General features: G+C 40.2%; 3 protein-coding genes across 4 annotated transcripts in view; all 3 read right to left on the bottom strand.

The window, feature by feature from the left end:
- LOC111818031 (WAP four-disulfide core domain protein 6A-like) overlaps window positions 1-2,182 on the bottom strand; it is a 3,707-nt gene extending 1,525 nt beyond the window's left edge. The window contains exons 1-2 of the mRNA XM_023720782.1: window positions 1,927-2,182; window positions 665-796 (exon numbers count right to left, since the gene is read on the bottom strand). Of these exons, the coding sequence (XP_023576550.1) occupies window positions 665-796; window positions 1,927-2,017 (223 nt within the window). The 5' untranslated portion in view covers window positions 2,018-2,182. The remainder of the gene's footprint in view (window positions 1-664; window positions 797-1,926) is intronic.
- Window positions 2,183-8,212: 6,030 nt separating this feature from the next.
- LOC101589562 (eppin) lies at window positions 8,213-14,727 on the bottom strand. Its single transcript, XM_023720784.1, has 4 exons — window positions 14,493-14,727; window positions 12,685-12,816; window positions 9,447-9,613; window positions 8,213-8,520 (listed from the first exon to the last, which is right to left on the bottom strand). Exons 1-4 carry the CDS (start codon window positions 14,575-14,577, stop codon window positions 8,500-8,502), a joined length of 405 nt encoding a protein of 134 aa, XP_023576552.1. The 5' UTR covers window positions 14,578-14,727; the 3' UTR covers window positions 8,213-8,499.
- Window positions 14,728-17,319: 2,592 nt separating this feature from the next.
- Window positions 17,320-23,914, bottom strand: part of Wfdc8 (WAP four-disulfide core domain 8) — a 19,448-nt gene continuing 12,853 nt past the window's right edge. For both annotated transcript variants that reach the window (XM_023720780.1, XM_023720781.1), the window contains exons 4-7: window positions 23,277-23,444; window positions 21,544-21,684; window positions 19,121-19,260; window positions 17,320-17,459 (exon numbers count right to left, since the gene is read on the bottom strand). In XM_023720780.1, coding sequence (XP_023576548.1) covers window positions 17,454-17,459; window positions 19,121-19,260; window positions 21,544-21,684; window positions 23,277-23,444 — 455 coding nt within the window. In that variant the 3' untranslated portion in view covers window positions 17,320-17,453. The remainder of the gene's footprint in view (window positions 17,460-19,120; window positions 19,261-21,543; window positions 21,685-23,276; window positions 23,445-23,914) is intronic.

Genomic DNA, 23,914 nt, shown 5'->3' with positions numbered 1-23,914 from the left:
AAAAAAAAGAAGTCATCAAGAGACCATGAGGTCTGGTATCCATTTTTATCTTCTAGAAGGGGAAACTGAGCTCCAAGATAGAAGAAAATAAATTGCTCCCATCACATACATCATGTACAACTATATTTCTCACAGCATATAGGGGCAAAAATGGAATACTAGATTTCTCCAAGTCCTGCCCAAGCAGGATTTGTATCAAGTAGAAGATACATTGAGACCAAATAGCTCAGCAGGTTAAAATGTCGGCAAGCAGGAGCAGGGACTGGGGTTCCATCCCTAGGCCTGCTGAGCCAGCCCCACCCCCAGGGTGCGCTGAGATGGCAATTGAGACTGGGAGCAATGGCACGCGCCTGTAATCCCAGCACTTGGGAGACTGTAAACAGGTGGATCACTACGAGTCCAATCTAGTAGTGAGACCCTGAACACCCTGTAGACCTTTCCCTAAAATGCAGAAGAAGAAGAAGAAGAAGAAGAAGAAGAAGAAGAAGAAGAAGAAGAAGAAGAAGAAGAAGAAGAAGAAGAAGAAGAAGAAGAAGAAGAAACATTGAGATTCATGATCAGAAACCCCCACCTTGGTGACCCAGGAAGAGGGAACAGACAATGGCAGGGCAAGAGGGGGAGGGAGCAGAAGGCATTGGAAAGTCCAAGGGGATCCATTAGATACCTTTTGTTAGATCTAAGCATTTCTTTCCACAGCCAAACATGCAGCACTTCATGTTATCTGAGCAATGTCTGTGCCTTGTGCACTGGTACTTTTCTTCAACTTCACATTTTACTCTCATTTTGGGACAGGATCCTAAGGAAAAAGAAGACATCCTTCCTTCAGACCCTGAAGAAGTAATTTTTCCTTCCCTGACTCTGCAGAGTTGGATAAGCTTATTTTTCCTCCACCTGTCCCCAGCAGGTAGTAATAGGGGGCTCCAGAGTTTTGTGTCATTAGTAACATCCCCTCCCCTCTAACTCTTCACTGTCTAATCCCTAAGTACACCAGGCACTTGCTCCTCTCACATACAAGTTTCCCAAGGAAGGATTATTCTCTAGATCTATTCTGCTCAGTAGGCATTGCTGTGCTTTGCTGCTTCCCCAGGAGGCACTGTAGCTCACGGTGGTGGAGAGCCCCACTTCTGGTACCAGATGGCTGGGCTTTAGAATTCTGTGCCATTCTCAGGATGGCAGAAATCCACTCTTAAAGCTTCCTCATTTGTTTAGAGGATCATTTTGAACACTAATGCAACAAAGATTGAAACACTACCTGGGGCAAAATAATAATGATTAATCCTGATAAAGTATTTACTATGCACCCAGATAGTTCTCCTTAATCCTCATTACACATCTATAGCTCAGTTCTTTTAATATCCACATATACTAAACAGAGGAGGCTGAACCAAGGAAGGTTATGGGAACTTGTCTAGGGTCACACAGCTTTTTAAGGAGTGGGGCTCAAACGCGAACTGTGGTGCACAGCTCTTAAGCACTCATATTCAACCACTTCCTTTAAAATGCTCTGTAGAGTGTATTCATTTTTGCTAAGTACTGAACAATCATATTTCCATACTCCAAGGGTTCTGGAGACTATTCTTCATGTCCCAAAGTCAAGGACTTCTTGTGGGTGGCCTGACCATAAGGTGAAATGCCTATGGCTATACAGGTCCCAAAGTCTGTTTTCATAAGCTTCTAGGTCCAGGCACCTCCAGGAAAAATTCCTTGGAATGGTGGTAAGAAGTCAGTTGCTAGAGACTTAGGTTCCTGTGTTCACCAAGGCTGTCTCAGCAGAAGGAAGAGGGCTAAAATAACTATTGCAAATGCCTGCTCCCTCCCACCCGAAGTCCCAGACTGAGGAAAGGGGAGGCAGTGAAACTCTTCTTTGTTCCTTTCTCCCCCATTAAGTTCTCTCTCAGTTGCAAACACTGTGTTCCCAATACTTACTGAGAAAGTGCCCCTCAACCAGCCTAGGCTCCTGGACACGCCCCAGGAGAATGAGCGATACCAAAAATGACAGAAGTCCTAAGAATCTCATTTTAGGAAGCGCTGGCCTGGTTGGTGGTGTCAAAACTAGGCACTGCCTCTCAGCAATGCTAGCCTCTTAACTTTAGCCACCCAGGCAAAACCCTCCAGGAGACCAGCCTGCGATACTCTGGAGACAAGCCAGCTACATTACTCTGCTGGGGAACACCAAGTCCCCGAGTTCATCAGTGGGACTAGCTGCTGGCACCTACAGTACTAACCCTGGGGAAAGGGGCCTTTGATAGGTTGCTCCTCATCAATTAGACACTCCCTGCTTCTTGTTTTCCAGAGAGAAGGGCACACTTGTTCAAGGTCTTTAAACTCCCTTAGAGGAGGGATTTCAACTCCAGAACTGTTTTTCTAGAGAAACAGTTTAAAGATCAAGAGTATCCTTATTCAATGGAGTCATATCAAATTAAGTTTCTGCACACAAAAAAACCAACCAACAGAGTGAAAGGACAGTGTAAAGAATGGGAAAATATTCTGCCAGTGATTCCTCAGATAAAGGACTCTTTTTTAAAAAAATTTACCAAAACTAATATATTTATTAATATCAAGTGCAAAACATTCTGATTGTCATTTTCACATATTTCTTTTTATAATTTTATTATTTTTAAAGAGAAGACAAGATAGTATTAAAACAGAAAAACTACAAGTGATAACAGAATTTCACTTAACAAAAAAATATGAATTTTACAGTTTTTGTTGTAATGCATAGGGTTCTCTTCCAACTAGTTGTTCATATTACCAGATATATGTAGGTAAAATTGGAAGAAGAAAGAAAGAAATATATAAGAAACTAAGAAGAGAAAAATGGACAAAGAATTGAAAAAAAAGAGAGAGAAAACAAATTAAGCATAAACCGCTCCTTTCCAAAAACCAGCATAAATTCACAGTACAGTTGTACAAACCACCCTGCTCACATACATAATATATCTCTTTCCCTCACTACCTGTGGATGACCACCTGAGTAGCTCTCCTTGAAAGAAAAACAACTGTCTCCATTTTGACTGAGCTTAACCCTATTTCCTCATATTGACAGCTGGCTAGGATTTCTATTTATCCTTCAATTGGCCTTAAGCAATATATATTGGTCTAGCTGAGGTGTTGGTGATTGTATTTGAAGTTGGCAGGTGTGTTTCCCTGGTACCCTATGCCTGCTGCTCTTTAATGTGAGTTGGGTCAAGACAGGACGAAGAGCTAATGCTTCATGCCACCAGCTGGGATTGAGCCTCGATATAGAGGCTATTACTTCCTGGGGCTTGAAAGACTACATCAAAGCTGAAGCACCAGATCTCCCAAAACATTAGATACTATCTCAGTGGCATAATAGTATAATGCAGATTACTCTCTCTGCATATCCTCTCTGCATATGGTAGAAGTACATGTAGGCCACCCACCTAGCTCAGCTCACAGTAGTCACCTACTTCCCACAATTCTCAGTCAATCCTACTCAAGCCACTCCTCCACTGAATAAAACCGGTTGAGGCCCTGGGTCGCTCTCTTTGTTCTGGAAAGCCATCTTCATAGCTGGACTTAGAGCCCCTTGGCTCCCCAATGATTGAAAATATATTTTAGTGTCTTTATTTTCACAGTGGGTTGCATTGAAAGTGGTAGATTGGAATTAACTTGATGGGATTCCGATAACATAACTTTGGAATTACAAATATTAACTTCCAGGAGTGAAACGAGCACCTGGAAGTGACTCCTACAACTATCTCTCCTGTCCCTCCCCTCAACTCAGTACTTCCTTCCCTTTGAACAAGTTCATCACCTTTTCCCAGTATCTATTGCACCCTTCATATTTTATTTTCTCTTTCAGGTTTTCACACTAAGGAGACAATACAATGTTTGCACATGTGGGTCTGATTTATTTCACTTACAAGTACAGTCTCTAGTTGTATCCATTTACCAATAAAACCTCAAATTTATCCTGTTTTATAGCTGAATAACACCCCAATTGTGTAAAAATACTACATCTTTTTTATCCATTGTTCAGTTGATGGGCATTTGGGTTGCTTCCAAGATTTAACTGTGACAAATTGCTCTGCTATAAACATGGGTACACATACATTGCTATGGTAAGATTTTTTTCAGTTCTCCTAGAAAAAATTACCCAGGAGGAGAAATAGCTGGCTTGAATGGGACCTCCAATCCTAGGTTTTTAAGGAATCTCCACATTGATTTCCACATCAGTTATACCAGTCTTCACTCCCACCGACAATGGAAGAGTTCCTTTGTCCCCACACCCTCTCCAGCATTTGCTATTGGCTGACTTCTTGATGGTAGCTATTTTTTCTGGGATGAGATGGAATCTCAGTGTTTTTTTTTTTTAAATTTGCATTTTTAAATGACCAATGATGTTGAACATTTTTTCATATATTTATTTGTCATTTGTGTTTCTTCATCTGAAAAGTATATATTCATCGTAGATGCCCATTTTTGAATTCTATCTTTGAATTTGGGGACCTGATCGTTTTTAGTTGTAAGCACTGTGTTCTACATAGAAGGCATTTGTCAGAGGAACAGTTGACTATATTTTTTCCCAGTTTGTGGGTTCTCTTTTTACTCTGTTGGAGATTTCCTTTGAATAGCAGAAACTTTTCCAAAAAAAATGAGATCTCAGTTGTTGATTCTTTGAAGTAGTACCCATGCAGTTTGGTTTTTGTTCATGAACTCTCTACCTACCCCTGTCTTTAAGATTTATGCCTACATTTTCCTCCAGAATATTTAGAGTTTCTGTTTCAATATTTAAATATGTGATCTGTTTTGACTATAGTTTTGTGCATGGTGATAGACATAGGTCTAATTTTAACCGTCAGCATGTGGAAAGCCAGTTTTTCCAGCATCATTTATTAAGGAGGCTATCTTTCTTCCAGTGAACATGTTTGGCCCCTTTATCAAAGATAAGGTGTCTCAATGTGTTTGCAATTGTGTATGCATCTTCTAATCTGTTCCACTGATCCTCAGGTTAGTAGCTTTATACTATAATTTCAGGCCAGGGATTTCAGTGCCTCCTGCCTTTCCTTTGTTTCCCAGGATTGCTTTTGATATTCTGGATCTCTTCATGTTCCAAATGAATTTTAGGAAAGTTTTCTCTAACTCTGTGATGTATTCTAATAGTATTTTAATTGGGATTGCATTGAATCATGTATATAACAATTTTGGGAGTATGGCCATTTTCACAATGTTGATTCTTCTTACCTAGGAGCATGGACTATCTTTCCATTTTCTCAAATCCTATTCAATCTCCTTTCTCAGAGTACCATAATTTTCACTGTATAAATTTTTTACTTCCTAAGGACTCACATGTAGAATATAAAGAAAGCTAAAAGAAAAATTGGACCTCTAAAATGAAAAACCCAGTCAAAAATGGGCAAGCAAAATATCTACACTTCACAGAAATAGTATAAATGGCCAATTAACATGTGAAGAAATGTTCAACATCAACTGACCATTAGAGAAATGCAGATGGAAACAACACTGAGATCTCATCTCACCCTATGAAGAATGGCCATCACCAAGAAATCAAATGACAACAACTTCTAGAGAGATTTTGGGATGGGACCCTTCTAGACTTTTGATGGAGTTGTAAACCAGTACAATTGTCATGTAAATCAGTATGAAGATTCTTCAAATATCTGAAACTAAAAATTCCATTTGATCCAAGTTTTTCTCTTCTATATACCTTCCCCAAAGAGTTAAAGACATTATATTAAGAGCTGCATGCATGCCCATATTTACAGCAACACAATTCAATAGCTGAATCTTGGCAGTGGTCTATATGTCCATCAACTGAGGAATAGATAAGGAAAATGTGGTATTTATATACCATGGAGCACCACTTTGCCATGAAAAAAAAAAAAACAGACTTGAGTAAGTTGTAAAAAACAGATCCATCCTGAGGCTGTAATATTAAGTGAAATAAAACACACAGGCTTAAATATCACATGGTTTCTCTTACATGAGAAAAATCAGAGTTAAAGAGTAAAAAAAAAAAGATAGATAATAGAAAGTAGGGAGACAGATTGTTGACAGAGGGAAAAGAGACCAAAAGATGTAGAGAGGGTGAAAGAAGGGAAGGACATGGGATTAAAAAAGAGGAACTGGGATGTGTTATGTATATGCACCAATTCCACATGAGGAACATAGTCATTACATGCTGGAAATATGTACAGAAAATAAAAGGAAAGGGATCAAGGGATGAGTGGAAGGGGAGTGGAAAGGGAATGAAAAAAGAATCAGGTAAGCTGTGCTATGTACCTGTGCCAACTCGCCGCCAATGCAAACACTATATACTGTATATATGTCTTAATAAATTCAACTAAAATAAGTAAGAGTATCCTTATTTTTGTCTTCCTGATTTTACCCCTCTCATGGCATATGTACTTTCCTATTTCATTTGTCTTGCCGTTTCTTTATCTCTTCTTGTTTCTCTATGTCTTCGTCCCCTCCCCTCCTATTTTCCTCTTCTCTATTTCCCCTTTTATCCTTCTCCCACCCTCTTTGGCACACTCTTATCCTTTAGCCTTTGTCAAAGAGTTAAAAAAAAAATAGGATAATTAGTGGGGCACAGGAGGAAACTTATTGATTCCATGTTTAACTGAACCTTCAGAGAGTACCTGTTCTGGTCATATCATTTTGAAAGCAGGGAAAACAGTGAGTTTCTATCATCAGGTACATTTTTTAAAAATGTTTATTTGGTATGGGGCTTGGCTATGCACCTCAGACTTGCAGAGATCCTCGTCTCTCAGTCTCCACAGCACTGGGAGTATAGAAGTACACTACCACACCTGGTTTGGTGGTCAACACAGTGATCCTGGACCAGCATGGCATGCAGTGCTAGGGATTGAACCTGGGTCCTTGCACTTGCCAGGCAGTTGCTCAGACCACTGAGTTATCTCCCCAGCCTATCAGCTACAATTTAGAATAGGTGATACAGGAGAGAAATAATCCCAGTTATGGTTTCAGAATCAGCCTCAGCAGAGAACCTGAACAAAGTTCCACTGATGGTTCTTGAATTGTGTTGCCCATTTAGGTCTAAAAACATCAGTGAGAGAGTGGATGTAAGGTCAGGGTGAGTGAATCAGAGCCATGCAGGCAGCAGACTGGGCTAGGGAGAGCTATGCCACACCCTAAGATGTTCTCAGCTCACTTCAATTACACTGAAGCTTCAAAAGATAATTCCAAAATACATTTTAAAATCTACTTTTTAAAACTTGAGGTAGAATTTATATCAAATCACATCAGTTTTGACATGAATGATTCAGTGACATTTTTCATATATTCACCAGGTTGTATACTTATACTATATCTATAAGTTCCAAAATATGTCTTATCCTTCCAAATGAAAACCCTGTACCCATTAGCATCATTCTCTATCTCCCCCCCTCCTACTACAGTCCTATGCAACCACTGATAGTCCTTTCTGTATCTCTAGACTTGTCTGTTCCCAATATTCATGTAAATAGAATCACATAGTACTGTACTCATTCATGCCTGGCTTTCATTTAGCATCATATGTTTGGTCTCATTCATAGAGTAGCATGAACTAGCTTGTATTCCTTTTTACTGCTGAGTATTATCCAGGGAGCCTTAGTGGCCTCCTACCTCTAGTGGAAGACTTTTCCCTTCTCTGCTGTGAGTTTCTCTGGCTCCCCTGGAGCTTTCTCAGATTGCATGTGGAGCAGTCTGAAAGTGTGAGGGATTGAATGCCCCAGGTATCCAACAAAGGGGAAGGAATCATTGGATTAATACCTCAGCTTCTTGGTCAGTGGAATCAGATAAAAATTTGGGGGTCCATTTGACATGGTTGACATGGTCCTCTAAGGGTGCCCAGCAGGATTGCACTGCAGTTTCTCACATTGGTAACCATTTCTAATTGACTCCTTTCCCTTCCCTGACTCACTTACCCACTCCTTAGGATGTCTTTCTTGGGGTATCTCCAGATAAACTAGTTGAACCCAGGATCCTGTCCCAAGGTCAATTTATAGGACATCCAAAGAAAAGCAACATTTATGGGCATTTGTCTCATGAGTTTTAACATTTTTTAAAGAAACAGAAAGTGGACACCATCTCTAGAGTGCTCAACTCTCAAAGTTCAGATTGTCATCATTCTACTGAAGGTGTAAATGAAAGTTTCAATCAATCCTCTTTTCCACAAAGTGTAACATACAATACAGATATGAATTACTCAGCTTCAAAGTCATAGGAGTAAGTCAAGTACTTTATTGAAAAGATGGGAACTTCTGAGGGACAACCAGGGGAATAGAATATGGAGATGAAGTACTGAGCACACACAAAGATGACATCCAAACAGAAGAGATTATGCATGAAAGGAGGTGGGGATGAAGGAGTGGGAGGCAGGTCCTAGGGCTCACTGTTGGGAAAAGCCAATCTCTTCTTGGAGTGCCAGGAGTAGAACAGTGGAAGCCCATCTGAATCATCAGTCAGGCGCACACAGAGTCTGGAACAGGAGATTGTTCCAGTGTGTCCTTATCCTTGTGTGAAGACACCCTGTTGAGAGTATAGATATGAGATGAAACTGGCTTTTGAAGTTATGTTTATACATCTGTTTGTAGAATGAAGTTTCAAGTGGGTTGCTTTGGCAGGGCAGGGGGCTGTCAGGTTCTTTGAAGGAAAACTGAGTGAGGTTGTGTTACGGTTTGTGTCTAGTTGTCCCCTCAAAATCTCATGCCCTCATGGGGCAAACTTCTAGGCTTTGTGATGAACTCATGATTTAGTGCTAGGATTATGGGTGTGAATGTTGCTAGTGTTGTGCTGTGAAGGCTGCTGGGATTATGGGTGTGAGTGCTACACCTGGCCTGGGGCAGACAGCTTCAGTGCAACATAAGGGAGTCAGACTTGCTCTCTGTTGCCATTATTGCAGCTGCTCCTCCCTTTTGCTCTTACTGTTTGCTGTTTTTCCACCACCATGAACTGCTTCCTTCTGCCATGTGCCAGTCTGCCTTGGAGCCAGTTGTGTATGGACTGAAACCTCCACAAACTGTGAGTTAAATAAACCTTTCCTTCCTTCTTTTTGGGTGTCAGGTACTTTGTTGTAGCAATGAGAGAAAAGTGACCAAGACACCTTGTATGGCTGCCAAAGAGCTGTGATGAGAAATTTGATGACCCCAAGTAGTTGGCTGGCCAGGACGTGATCCTCCTGTGGTGGGTCTCTAAGGTCTTGCCGTCCTTACTTCTCCCCTCCCATGCCCCATCCTACTTGCTAGCTTTGCTTCATCTCCACATTCCATCCCAACCTCAGTTCCCAAAAAGTCATCATCTCCCTTCTGCAGGGTGAATTCTTACTTCCTGCATAGAACTGGTGCTATGACACTGGGTCTGCCAACCAAATGGCTATCCTGGAATGGACCAACCAACACTCAGATCTTTTTAGCATGATTCTGGTTCAAAAGGGAGATAGGGGCCCCCAAACTCACTTTTCTTTGGCAGAAACTCTGGCAGATGCTTTTGGTTTGGAAGTTGTTATTGTTCCCCTGGCAGCCACCATAGATGAAGAGGTCACAGGTGTTATTTTCCTTATTGTACCACCAGCGATGAAAAGCAGCCATGCAGAGGCCTGCTTCTTTGGGCAGACTGCACACATCTGCAGAGAGAGCCCAGGGTTGGGATTTCAGTGCTTACTCCAGATCAACGTTCCCTCTGGCAAACAGCCTAAAAGAAACTGCAACAGGCTCCCTTTCCCTTTCACATTGTGGGAACCCAGATCCATGAACATATGCACATATTTGCAAGGAGACACCCACCAAGAGAGGATGTCTGCATCCCTGGAGATTGGATCATGGCTTTCTAACATGTTAAGATGGTACCATATTTCAGTGGGGTATGTCCCTAATCCAGTATGACTAGTGTCTTTATAAAAATGGTAGGTTTGAATAGACACAGATGCAGGGAGAATGCCAAATGAGCATGAAGGCAGAGATCAGAGTGATGTGTCTGCAAGCCAAGAAGCAGCAAAGATTGTTAGCTATCCACCAAAAGTTAATTGAAAAGCATGGAACAGTTTCTCCTTCATAATCTTCAGAAGGGGTAAACCCTGGTGACACATTAATCTCAGGCTTTAGCCAGCTGAACTGTATAACACATTAATTTTAAGCCATCAACCCATATTATTTTATTCCAGTAACCCTGAAAACTGAATATATCCCCCTCCAAAATGAGAGCAATTGAAGGTTAAGTTTCTGCAGCTACATAATTAAGACTTGTTGGTTTCTACCTCCTAAGAGCTCATGTCTCTGCCAGTCCCTTTCATTTCAGACTCAGCATCCACTCCTGGGCTGTTGAGCTAGCATCTAATTGAGCTTCCTGCTTCCAGTGTTGTACCCTCTGATCCATTCATCACACAGTCCTCCAAGGAGATTTTGATGGATCTGAAAGTCAGATTGATCATGCCATTCGGTAGATAATATCCACCTTGACTCCATGAGAGAGTCCTCCTATGTCGCACAAGTCCCTTCATCCTCTGGCTCCTACTCATGGCTCTGGCCTCATCCCTCTGAAGTTACATGCTTTGGCAATATGAACACATCATGTGACCACACACCTCCATGCACCACCATACATCCACTCTTAAGTAACCTGCAGCTACTTAATTCAGCCTCCTTACTGACCCTGCTATTCTTCCTTTAAAACCCTTTTCAGGTTATCCGGTCCTCCACAGTGTCCTTTCTGGCTCAATTCTACATCCCATGAATATGCCTGAATCAACCCTGCATTTCCTGTCTAGCTTCTTAATCCTGTCTGTACATGGAACTTTGGTCTCTTTCTAGATTACCTGTAGTGAAGACACATGACGTTTGATTTTATCTTGCCTTGGCACCATAAGAAACCTCATGGAATGTTGAGGGTAAAATAAGAGGTGTCCTATCCTGAACTGAATAAGTCATTCCTTTAATGCCTGCTATAAATAAAATGCTTTAAGGAACAATGAAAAGGCATGGTCTCTGCTATTTAGGAGCTCAAAGAAAAAAGAGACAAATGAAGTTAATAGATATCAAGTAGCTACTATGTACCAGACATTGCTCAAATACTTCAAGAACATCAATTTATTTGATCCTCAAACTTTTAACACTGATTGATTGATTCTCTGAAGACATTAAGGCACAGCAAAGAAAAGTTGTAAATTTGTTCAATATCAAAACCGAAGTTCAGATTTGAACTCAGGAAGTCTAGATTCAGAGTACCTCACCTGCAGACATACAAATGGCTCATGAGTCTCTTGCCTGCCCACTCTGCTCCTTTGACAAATCCTGGGTACCCACCTCCTATTTACCCCTCAAACACATCCCACTCTTCCCTATCTTGCAGCCCCTTAATTAAAGTTACCACTGTATTTCCTCTTAAAGTCCTTCTTTGCTCCTCTTCCCTCTCATACTCTGGAGGCATAGTATAAACTTGGTCATGTCACATTCTCCACTTTGATGGCTCTCCCTTGTTCTAGGATCAAGGTGAGACTCTCTTATCTGACCCACCAGGTCTGACACATTTTATCCTTTCTAGTCTAGGTGATCTTTTCCTTACACAAATCCATGTTCCCTTCTATTTGCTGGCTACTCTGTACCACATGACTCTGAGCCCTAGCGCATGTTGTTTCCTGTGTCTGGTGAGCCCTCCCACCCTCATTTTATCTCAAATATTACCCTCCATTCTGAATTCAACTCTAGACTCTCTTTCTACAGATGCCTTTTCCATCTTCCCATACCACAAAGAGTAGGACAAATCCTACCATGGATGCTATCATTTGGATATGGTTTCAGTGAATTCCCCAAATCAGGTTTGCACTGGACAGTTTGGGCCCCTTGGTTGCAGTATGGAGAGGTGGTGGTACACTGTAAGAGCTGACACCCAGTGATAGGTCCTTAGGTCAGTTTAGGGAATGCCCTTGGGAAAGACCATGGAATCTCAGTTTCTCTCCTTGATTATGTTAGCTATGATCTCTCCATCCCTCATGCAATCCACCAACTGTCATGGGCACTTGGCAGAGACTATACCATACTCTTTAGACTCAGACTCCAAAACTCTGAATGAAACAAACCTTTTATTCCTTACAAACTTAGCCTTCCTCTAGTATTTAATTTTGCATCTTCATATAGAGATGCCAAATGGACTCATATGATGGGTCTCAAAGGCAGAAGCAAATATTTGCTAAGCAAATGCAGAATTTTTGACAGACTTTCTGGAACTCAAGATTAGCATGGAGTTAAGACTGCAACAGCAAAAGAAAGCCCCTCTATCCTGGAGCAGATGGGGCAGCTTTCCTAACAGGAACTTAAATCTGGATAGGCAGAGAGGAAGCAGCTCAAGAGCAGACAACCAAGAAAGATAAATTTATTGATTTATCACTTTCAACAGCAGCAATGTTGGCACGTGTTAGGACAATAATAGCCAGCTGGGCTGTCAGAAAACTGCAAGAGTGAAAAGTCACCAAGAAACTACCTGATTCATTCCCACTCCTGTATCATTCATTTGGGAACACTGGGGCCTAGGCATTAGCTGACAGGATAAGAACGTTACAGGGTTACATACCATATCAGAGCAGAGGTTTCCCAAATCCAGCAATCTTACCCAAGGCCGGCCCCAATGATCCAGGGATGGATGCTACCCTAGTGTGCCAAATGGGAGGGCGTGAGATGACAGGTCAGAGGCTCTGAATAATACCTTGCTGGAGGTCTAAACACTTTCTTCCACAGCTGAAGACACAGCATTTCATGTTGTCCTGGCACTGGCTGCTCTTTGTGCATAGGTCCCTTTCTTTGAATTCACATTGTTCTCTGATTCTGGGGCATTTGCCTAGGGAAGGAAGAGTCTTATAGCCATGAGCCTTGCAGGAAACAGTGCCATTTTTCTCTAGACCCAGTTCCAGTGAGTCAGGGAAGTTTCTTTGCACTGTGCTCACTTCAGGGAGGCCTTTTCCTATAGTGCCTTCAAGTCATTCCCAGCACCGCCCATTCTATCACCCCTCCTGGACCCTCATTCCCAACTTTCTGAGCTTCATGCCTTGACTCACTTCCAGCCTCAGCCCCTCTGGGGCAAAATTTCTATATTATTAGAGACATTTGGTCTGGGTAAAGCTTTGATAGGAGTAGACACTGTGCTGTGCACCGGAGGACATGGAGCAGCACCCCTCACCTTTACCCTGTATTAGCCAGTGGCTTTCCCCTCCCCTATTGTAACAATAAAAATGTCTCCAGACATTAAAAATGCCCTCTGGGGGCAAATTGTCCACTGTGCAGGAACTGGCTTTGGATCATCTGCTTCTCTTGGCCTTGCTGACGAGCCAGAATTTGTGGGTTCGTCCAGGGGATAATATTGCACATTGATTCCTAGTGCACTAGTCAGTGCAAGCTCTGAATTCTCACACTGGTCTTGCACCTGCCCTCTCTGAAACATGGTTTCATTTGTGAGATCATTTTAGCCTTACAGACTTGTGAGGAAGAAATGAGACAAAGGCTGTGACGCTCTAGTCATAGTAACAGAGGCACAATTCTACTAACCAGCATTTGTTAAATATTTACTATAAGCCACACACTCTTCTTAGCACCACAAATACATCATCTTATTTAATTCCCAACACAAATCTATGCAGTAAATTGTATTAAGAGCCTTAATTTCTCAGATGAGGAAACTGGAATATATAGAATTCAAATAATGTGTCTGTAAGCCATGGCTACCAGGACTCAATCCACTGAATCTGACTCAGCACCATCTTTATTTTGTTTTTAAGTTTTATTCAGAAATTTCTTTTCCTGGTTGCTCAACAAATACTATAAACTATTATTATTAGCCAAGCCTAGTGCTGTAGACCTGTAATCCCAGGACTCTTGGAGGCTGAGGCAAGATAAGCACATGCTCAAGTTCAGCCTGGGCAACTTAGTGACTTAGAGAGACCTTCTCTCAAAATATAAATTAAAAATGGCTTAGAGATATAGCTCAGAGTAAAGGCCTTGTGTTTAACCATCAGCATCAGAAAAATTATTATTATTATTATTATTATTATTATTACCATACAGTAGTGAATTATTAGTGTCTTAAATTTTAAGTGACTAATAAATATTAGCCTTTATCCCCCAATCAAAGAACTCTTAGGAATGCAGAGACATGTCATAGAACTACATTTGAAAAAGCTAGAAGCTAAATATGACGTCCCAAGAGTCTGTCTTTCTAGTGTGATTCTGGGAAGCCCCCTAATTTTCTCAGATTTCTATAGCCCCCCCATCCCATAAATGCTAGGTTCTGTGACTTCTTCACTTCCCCAAGAGGACCCTCCACGTCAAAGTGGCTAAGAAAAAGGATTGCACAGGCCTGGATTGCTGCATCTAGAGAGAGGGTTCTAAATATTTCCCTCTCTCCCATCCCATGACCAGGGCTAAGATGGAGGAAAGCAACCTAGATTTGAGGAATTGTTCTTTGTTCTTTTCCTCTTAGCAAACTTACTTCTTGAGGGCAAGACTGGAAATAATACTTACCGGGAGAATACCGGAGAACAGTTTCCTGCACATTCACAAAGATGATGGATAGCATGAAGATGCTAAGAATTCTAGAAGACTCCATTCTGAAGAGGGGCTGGCCTGTCTAGTGGCTCCAGAAGGTGGAAATGTCTGGCTGCTTTGACTCAACCTCTTCTTTCAGTAGGCAGAGCCTTGGATATGAGAACAGGAGGAAAGCCAGCCACCCCCTTTCTTACTGGGAACGCCAAGTTCCTGAGGTCACAAATAGGACTAAATGGCATCTACAGACCACATGTTAGGAAGGAGGATCTCTTATTTGAAAATCAGTAATCTCTGAGCTGCACTAGACTAGGCTTCTGGTCAACCAAATTATACAATTTGCTATAAGTCTCCCATGGTGCCCTTGTTCCTCTTGCACTCTCCCACAGTTTCTTCCCACTGTTCTCCCTTTTATCTTCTCTTTGGGTCACTCAGTTCTTTGACCAAGGCCAAAGAGCAAAAATGTTGCCACACAGGAGGGTCTGGGGAGTCAGGCTGATAACAAAGTCTTCAGATAGCATGTGTTACAATTGTGTTGCTTCAAGGGCAGGAGAGAACATCAGCATTAGCTGACGAGGAACTCTGCAATCTGAAACCAGCTCTTTGTTGTCCTAGGAGAAACTAGGAAGAAACCAATCTGAAAGACTGAGACCTAATCAACTTCAAAAAGACAGCAACATTTCTGGATTCTAACTGTGCCACTAGAAAGAGGGTGCTGGAAAACTTGGGCAGCTTTCTTACATCCACAGATACAAACACCAGCCCCTCAATCAGTGCTGGTACAGGAAAAGATGCTCCTCAGTTGTTAAATGTCATGTTTAGAACTTGCATTTTCCTTTCTGAATAGATGCGGCGTTATGTTGCTGCTGGACACTCTGTGAGTTCTCTTACGTGATAGGCAGAAGCTAGACAAAGCCAGCTGTTATCAGCGGGTTGCTGGGTGAATGTTTACATATTTAAAAATTATTATAATAAAAGGTACATTACCATTAACTCCTGCTCAAAGTACTCCCCCTTACTTCAAGCACATTTATTCCATCGTTCTTGTCAACTTTCTAAAGCAGTTAGGAAAGTTCTCTTTCATGAGTATCTTTACAAGGTAAGATAAAACAACAAATATGGTGAATGCTGTCAAATGCGATCCAGTAGAAAGGCAGCAGATGAAAGCATCACACCGTGTCCTCACCCACCTCACCCACTGGGTCTACAGCTGTGCACCTTCTTGCTCTTTCCCAAAGTCAAAATAGCAATGAAAAGTGAATGTTTTGAATTGTCTCAGGACATCAAGTCAGCTATGACCACACAGTGAAAGCACAAAGGAGGACTCGTGGGACTGCTTCAGAAAGTAGTGAGAACAGTGGGATGTGCTCAAAGTGAGGGGGATTATTTTGAGGAGCATTCGTGGAAATATGTCTTTTACTGTGACAAACTTTTTAAATTTAAACATTCACCATATTTTTCAATCACATCTCATAGATGATCCTAAAATTTAAGATCAGAGACAGAGCCTCAGAACCTCATCCCATCAATAGAAAAGAGCCCATAGACTAGAATGTCTAAACAGTAACCAAGTTGTCCTAAGCAAGCCTGTCCCTCTTGATCTACTCTATATTCTCCTAAATTCCAACCAGGAGAGAGTGAAAACCTGGAATGGCTAGGTGGAATTGGTCTAGGAGCCACCAGACCCTAACACTTTATTTCATAAGACTCAGAGAGGTAAGAACTCTGACTAAATGTCACCCAGCATCAGAGATCAGAAGGAACTGAGCATATAAGTTCTTGCCAGAAGCCACTAAGGAACCTTTGGATTGGTATGGATATATATTTTATGGTGGATTAGAAAATAGAGAGGAAGACTTGAATCTAAAAGGAATGGACATATCTTTCATACAGAGAGAGGCTGAAGGTTCAGTTGATCCATTGAAAAATGGTTCTTAGGGCTTCCAAATAAAGCTGCATTTTTCTCTACAATTTCTTGAAAATAAACAAAAGCTCTTTCTAGTTTTTCTGTCACATTTGTTCTTATCTAATTTCCAGACCTATCTGTGGGTCTCACTGTCTAAGTAGACAGTGTCTTTGGGCTTTAGATGAATCATTATTTGAGCCCTTTCTAAAACCTAATTTCTTGGAGAAATCTGGTTCAGGACCCATCTAGATCTTTGTCTGTTTTATTTATCTATCCTCATTGAAGATCATGATCCTTCCTTTGTGTCAGGTCTATTTCTATTAAGAACAAATTATGGGCTAAGAATGAGGGCTCCAAAGAGAACCAAGGCACACTGGTTTCTACCTATAAATGCCTGCCTGCTGATGACACCAAAACCTACTACATGGGCTGATTTTCTGCCACTGAATTTTTTGTGTTGTTCCAAGTGCTTCTAACTGAATTTCTAGGTTTCATATTTGTTATCTCAACTATGCTCTGAGGTCCGTTAAGTATATATTTAACCTCGTGCTAGAACATGACAACATATTTAGCCTAAGCACTAGAGCCTAGTGGTTAGAACACAAAAGGACCCAGAAAAAAATACTGTATACTGCTGGATGAGCAAGGTAGCTGGAGGAATTGGTAGGTATGTGATAGATAAGCAGATATATGGATGGATAGGTGGCTTATAAAGGGATGGAATGGGAGTATGGCTGGATGACCAGGAAGAGGTAAGGCAAGCATGGATATTTGTGTGCATAAATGCTTGGATTATAGGTGGGTGGATGAATGACTAGATGAAGTAGGTTGGATTCAGTATAGCATGTCAGCTTTCTGCTGCTGTGAAAAATACCAGAGATAGTCAACTTATAAGGAGGAAAGTTTTATTTTCTTTCATGGCTTTAGCAATTTCAACCCATCGTTGCTTTGTCCCATTGCTTTGAGTATGTGGCAAAGGAAAACATCACAGAAGAGTGCCCGTGGTTAATGGGATATCAAAGCTAGTTTCTTCATTATGGCTGAGAAAGAGAGAGGAAGAGGCTGTGATCAATATATCCTTCAGGGCACACTCCCAATGACCTACTCCTTCTAACTCCTAAAGTATCCACTACCTTCTAATAGCCCCACCAGCCGGGGCTATTTAACATCCAAACTCTAGGGATGGCCAGATAGATAGCTCAGCAAACTAAAGTGCCTGCTTAGGCAAAGCACAGGGACAGGGGTTCGATCCCCAGCATGACATGCTGTGAAGGCCTTGCCCCAGGGCATGCTGAGAGAGTGACTGAGACTGGGCATGGTGGCAATCACCCATAATCCCAGCACTTAGGAGGCTGAAAATAGGAGGATCACTATGAGTCTGATCTGTGTAGTGAAACCCTGTAAACCATGTACTACATACATTAAAAAGTATAAAAAATAAAAAATGAGATCCAAACACTAACAGTTAGTGATGAGAAGGGTAGGTCTACTGGTGGAGGCTCTTTGGATTAGACAGTGAATACCTGGGCTGGTGGGTGGATGGAAAGGAGATGGGTGTAGAATTAATAGATAAGTATGCTGATATGTGTGAAAGAATGTGCCCATGCAAGCCTGTAAATACATGAAAGGCAAAGAGGTAAATAATAGGTTGGTAGATTAAAGGTTAGATATAAAGTAGAAAATTGATAAGAAAGACAGTGTGTATCAATAAATGAGGGAGCGGGTGATAGGAAAACAGAAGGGCATGTCAGTGGAGGGACAGGGATTGGGTGCATTCAGTTGGTGGGCAGATACATGTCTGGAAAGAAGGAACCCAATTTAGATGCTTTAGAATGCAATTTTGTATAGCCTTCAAAGAACAGAAATTTGATGTATTATTTTATATTTTCAGATCATAGAAAAAAACTTTTCCCATTTAATTTCCCATGTCAAATCTTGAAGTGCTATGGCCACAAGAACAAAAATGACAAAAATATGGACTACTTTTCCTTTTGACTATATGTGTTAAAATTCTAAATAAGCCATGTACTAAAAGACCCGTGATGTATTAATAACAAATAGATCAATGTTATCCTGAAAATATAAAATGGTTCAACACATGACATTAAATAATACAAGTTATTGTGTCAACAAATTAGAAACATCATTATATTATTAGATGCTTAAAAGATATTTGATTAAATCCGGCATTCATTTCTAGTAGAAGCAATAGATTGATAGAAAGTTACCTTTAAAAGGAAATAGCCAGGGCAATAAAACTTATCCCAAATCCAACAACATTTCTGTTTGTCATGAGGATCTACTGAATTTTAAATAAGGAACAAGACATGAATTTATGGTATTGCCTTTGTTTTTAATTTTATTTTTTAGTACTAGGATTGAAATGAGGGCCTTGTACATGCTAACCACGTGCTTTACCACTAAGCTTTACCACCAAGCCCTTACTGCCTTTATTTTCAACGTTCTTACAGACATTCTACAAAACAGAAAAAGATAAGGAGGCAGTAGTGAGGTTGGAAAAAAAACAAGACCCAAATTTACTATTATTATTGATAGATAAAATCACAATAACCCCATTAATATTTGCATGATCAGAAAAACTCTTTGGCAAGGTAGTTAGACATAACACAAAGAAAACTGATAGATTTTTTTTTTATTATGCTACTACTCAGTGATTTTTATGCTAATATTTTCCACTTACTGTTGAGCTTTGGGGTTGCAGGCACTTCAGCCCACAAGATGGACAACATTTCTCTTTCAGTGGACAATCAGCATCCTTCAGGCACTCTGGTTTATTAATCTTGGTACATTTCTTTCCAACAGGGCAAATACCTGCTTTGACTTTATGAGGCAAGATAAGACACTTGACTTTTAAATACTTGAAACAGACTTGGAGAATCTTGGGAAACTCAAACAGGGCTTCACTTAGTGAGTCTCTTTCCTTTCCCCAACAGTAACAAGAGGAACTTGAGAGTCAACTCTCCTTGGCTACTAAGTTAAGGGGTATCAACAAACAAACAAAAGACCACCTATGCTATCCTAGATTTATAGCAATTCAACAGGGTTCCTGCCTGCCACTACACAATTACTGGATTACAGTTGTAATCCACCAGAGGTGGAAATAGTATTTGAGAGCATTCAAAGCTTCCTTGTTTGACAAAATGTAGGATCATCTAGGGAAAAGTATTTTTCCCAAAACTACACAGAAAGTCAGTGGAAAAGCTGAAGCCAGTTGACACACCTTTGACTCTGTAACATACTGTGCTATACTTTAAAATGCTCACAGCCCCTGGGACGACATGAGGAAATTTATGATTCCAGCCAGAGAAGCTAGAGAGTTGGATTCTATATCCAAACCATTTTCCAGTAATCTTTCCTCCATCATGCTATAGAATATATATTATTAAGGCTATACCTAATGGCTAAGAATCAGTGGACATTGTCATTTTACATGTCATTAAAGAATGGATAATGTGGTGTCCCAAATCTTCTGATCAAGGAGATTAGGGAGCCACAGAGGAAAATGATTGATGATGTAGAGTGCACCTAAGGAGAGTCACATGGAGAGAAAACAATCTCTCAGGCTTTCACAGAGAGCAAATTGGTCAAGCAATGGCTGTGACCCATCTACGTGGCTGACATTGACATACGATCTACAAACCGCTGTACAGGGTTTCAGGGTAAATCCTGAGGGGATTTGACTGAACTTGTCAGATACAAAAGTTACATTTCTTGTTATATAGCTTTTGCTTTATCTTTGTCTTAACCATGCAGCAGAAAATTATAAAAATGAGGTATAAAAAGTTAGGTCATATTAATATGCTGAGCTGTAAAAGGCTCAAGTCAACAACTTCTGACATTGCCAGTTGTGAGGATAACCCACTACTATTATAAACTACTGGACTATATTGGATTACTCTGCTAATTCATGCACCTACAATATATGAATGGCAATGGAATACCCATCTCTGACAAAAGTAAACAAGAAACGGGTATATAAATGAAGGACCATTTTGTAGTGAAAAAAAGTATATACCATTCTGTATATACAAAATAGCATACATATACAGCTACTTTCTCTTAGTTCAATGAGAAGAAAGTTTTGAACTGATAGTGTTTAGACAAGATATGATATCTGCATATTGTACTATGAATAACTACTACAAAGACAACAACATGCACTGTATTAATTATTGTAACTGTCCTACTAACCTGTTTTGAAACTGTCACATTGCTACTTCTTTCTCAATAAAATTAATATAAAAAATAGATAAAAATGTGGTCTTTTAATACATGGAGTACTACACAGACATAAAGAAGGGCAAACTGGAAACCTTTATAGGTAAATGAATGTAACTTGAGGCCATACTCATAAGGGAAATAAATCAGATTCACATGTGCAAACATTATTTTGTCTACGTGGTGTGAGAAGCTGAAAGAGTAAATGAGATCCAAAATGTACAATAGATACTGTAAAATGGGAAGAAATGTTCAAAAGGAAAGAGAAAATGGGATGGGGAAAGGAGAAAAGACAGGAAAAGCAAGTAGATAGATAGATAGATAGATAGATAGATAGATAGATAATTGATTGATAGATGATAATTAAAATATATATATAGATAGATGATTGATTGATTGGTTGATTGATAGACGATAGTTAAGATAGTTATATTATTAATTTCTCTTAGAAAATACAGGTTTCTGTTAATGTTGTTTGGACAATTAAATGCCTATATCTTGTACTCTGAGTAACCAATTTAAAAATAACAATAAGTAATATATTAACCATTGTTACTCTCCTGTTCTCTTGTTTTGAAACTGCTTTTATTCTCTTTTAAAAAATTAAAAAGAGTGGAATTCAGAACAAGTAAATTTTCTTTGGGAAGAATGGAGTGGTACCATACATAACTGGCTTTGAAGAACAGCCTTAGTATCCAGAAGTCAAAAGATCAACAGGAGTGCACTGATTAGGCATTAAGAAGATAAAATTTTCCAAGATACCTCAGAGGTCAAGCCAAGGGACAACTGAGACTCAAAACACTTCCATCTCCCCATTTCATGGGATGTCCTCACACCACTGACACATGCCCAGTGGACTCTGTGAAGTAGACTCCTAGTCCTTACCTGTCCAGGTGTTGGCACAAACAAAGCCACAAGTGGACTCACAACATTTGTCCTCCTCAAGGCAATCTATGTCACTCTTACATCGTGGTGGACATTCTATCCGACTATCAGAGGGAAAGAGTGGACATTGTCCTTTCTTGACTAAAATAAGAGCAGATGTGAATTCTTTCAAACCCCATCCCGTCACAACATGCTTCAAACAGATTTTCCTTCTCTTTAAAGCTAGACTATCTTCATGCATAGTGAGTCACCCTACCCCATTCATCTCTAGGAGGTAGTGGTAGAATTAACATTTCACTGTATCATGGAATACGGTAGAATGTTGGACTTGGAGTCTGAAGTCCCAATCTAAAGTCCACGGCCTGTCACTTAGAAAATTACTTCAGTTTCTTTATGTATAAAACAGGGATAATTATGTGAAATTTGGATCATTGTAATTCATTTTAGTGGATTTGGTTTGACTTTGAATAAACTATGAGGCCATTAAAGTATTCACCATAGAGAAGTGACATGACTAGACCCATGTTTTGAAATATTCATTATGCCTAGTGGGATGGTAATGGATCATAAAAGGAAGGCAATGATACAAATGGGGAGGCCTTTTAGTAGGCTGTTTTAGTAACCCAAGTAAGCCATAAAGAAGGATAAACTGGAAACTTTTCGTAAGTAACCCTTCATTACACTGAAGGATACCATCATCTTCACTTTCACCCCATCGTATTGGCCCTGACAGTGTCTACATTTGGGGAGTTCAGGGCTGCCCTGTCTATGCTTATTCTTTGGCAAGTCCTCAGGGTGATGCTTCACAGGTTGATGTGAAAAGGAAACATTTTCGCCCAAACAGATACACCTAGCTGTCAATCCCACTAACTAAAATGTATTAACACTTTATATGATGTACTGTCTCATTATTGTTGTTGCTTTTACTTTGTACTTCTTTATTTTTTATTTTTTAAAACAATATAAAATAGTGATAAAAAACAGCATTAGAAATGATACAAAATTTCACTAAACAAGATAATAGGAATTCAATGATGGTTGTATTGCATGATATTATCTTCAAATTACATGTTCAGATTACCAGATACAAACATGCAAGATTAGTCTAAAGAAAAAAACAGAACAATAACAAAAAATTTGCAAGAAATTCAAAACAAAAGAAGAAAATGAAGAATATTTTAAGCTGTAACTGCTCCTTTCAAAATACCAACAGAAATTGGCAGTACAATTATCAAAAACATTCTGCATATGTACCTCAATATATCTTTTTTCCCCTTCTTTCATTTGTTCTTTTCTCAACCCAGATGTCTCATTGTTTGACATGACTGCATTAGGTAAATACCATTATTATCCCTCTAGTTATTGTTTTCAGTACCAGGAATTGAAAAAGGCTGGTAATAAGGTATTGACACTATGCTATATCCTCAACCCTTTCTCATTTTTTTAAAATTTTGAGACAGGGTCCTACTAAATTGTGCAGACTGGCCTTGATTTTGCAGTCTTTCTTCTTCAACCTCCCAGTGTTCAGGCATTGCCACTATTATTATCCCCATTTTATAGACAAGAAAACTGAATCTCCTAAAGGCAGACAAGTTGCCCAAGGTGTCCCAGTTCATGAATGACAGAGTTACACTTTGAACCAAGAAAATTTAACCTCAAATGCTGACACTATAGCCATACTGTCTACTTCAAATCAGATGAGGTCCCTAGCCTGGCAGGAATAAGAATCTTACCAACTTCCTCGCAGGACTTCTTGCATGTATCTTTGCTGGGGAAGTTATTGGCATTCCCACTGCAGCCGCTGTATACAAAGGGTCTGCATTGATATTGTTCAAAGTCAAAATACCAGCGATCCAAATTTTCCTTACAGTTTCCTTCTTGTAATGGTAGCATGCAAGGTTCTGAGATCAGGAAGCAAAGAGAGAACAAGAATAGAGCCAAAGCCTTAGCCTTCATCATAGTCTGTGATGTTATTGTTCAAGTCATAGAAAAAAGTCACAAGACACAATTTCTAATCCTAGCTCTACTGCTAATATTTCATGTTGTTTAGCACCTCTGAGGATCCCTCTTTTCTTGTGAAGGATATGAGAGTATATGCAAAGACTTTGAAACTGATCTTTATTCTATACTGCTTTGAGCATCAAGAAGGAAGGACTGGGGCCGGTGAGATAGCTCAGCAGTCTAAAGCACCGGCTTAGACAAGCTTAGGCAAGTGTGCATGGACTGAGGTTTGATTGCCAACAACACATGCTGTGCCAGCCCCACCCCAGGGTGGACTGAGTTGGCCACAAAGAAGAAGAAGAGGAGAAGGAGGAGGAGGAAGAGGAGGAGGAGGAGGAGGAGAAAGAGGAGGAGACAGGGGAGGAAGAGG

This window comes from Octodon degus, unplaced genomic scaffold (assembly GCF_000260255.1).
Source record: "Octodon degus isolate 3935 unplaced genomic scaffold, OctDeg1.0 scaffold00077, whole genome shotgun sequence".
NCBI classification, from domain to species: Eukaryota; Metazoa; Chordata; class Mammalia; order Rodentia; family Octodontidae; genus Octodon; species Octodon degus.
This window is presented reverse-complemented; position numbering and strand designations above follow the sequence as displayed.

Bases quoted from the DNA above. Each gene is read 5' to 3' on its own strand.
- LOC101589562 (XM_023720784.1), bottom strand. From the start codon at position 14,577: ATGGAGTCTTCTAGAATTCTTAGCATCTTCATGCTATCCATCATCTTT. The intron at 12,817-14,492 runs GTAAGTATTATT...TTCCTTCCCTAG, and splicing joins TGTTCTCCGGTATTCTCCCG to GCAAATGCCCCAGAATCAGA. The intron at 8,521-9,446 runs GTGAGTTTGGGG...TACTCTCAACAG, and splicing joins AGAGTTTCTGCCAAAGAAAA to GGTGTCTTCACACAAGGATA.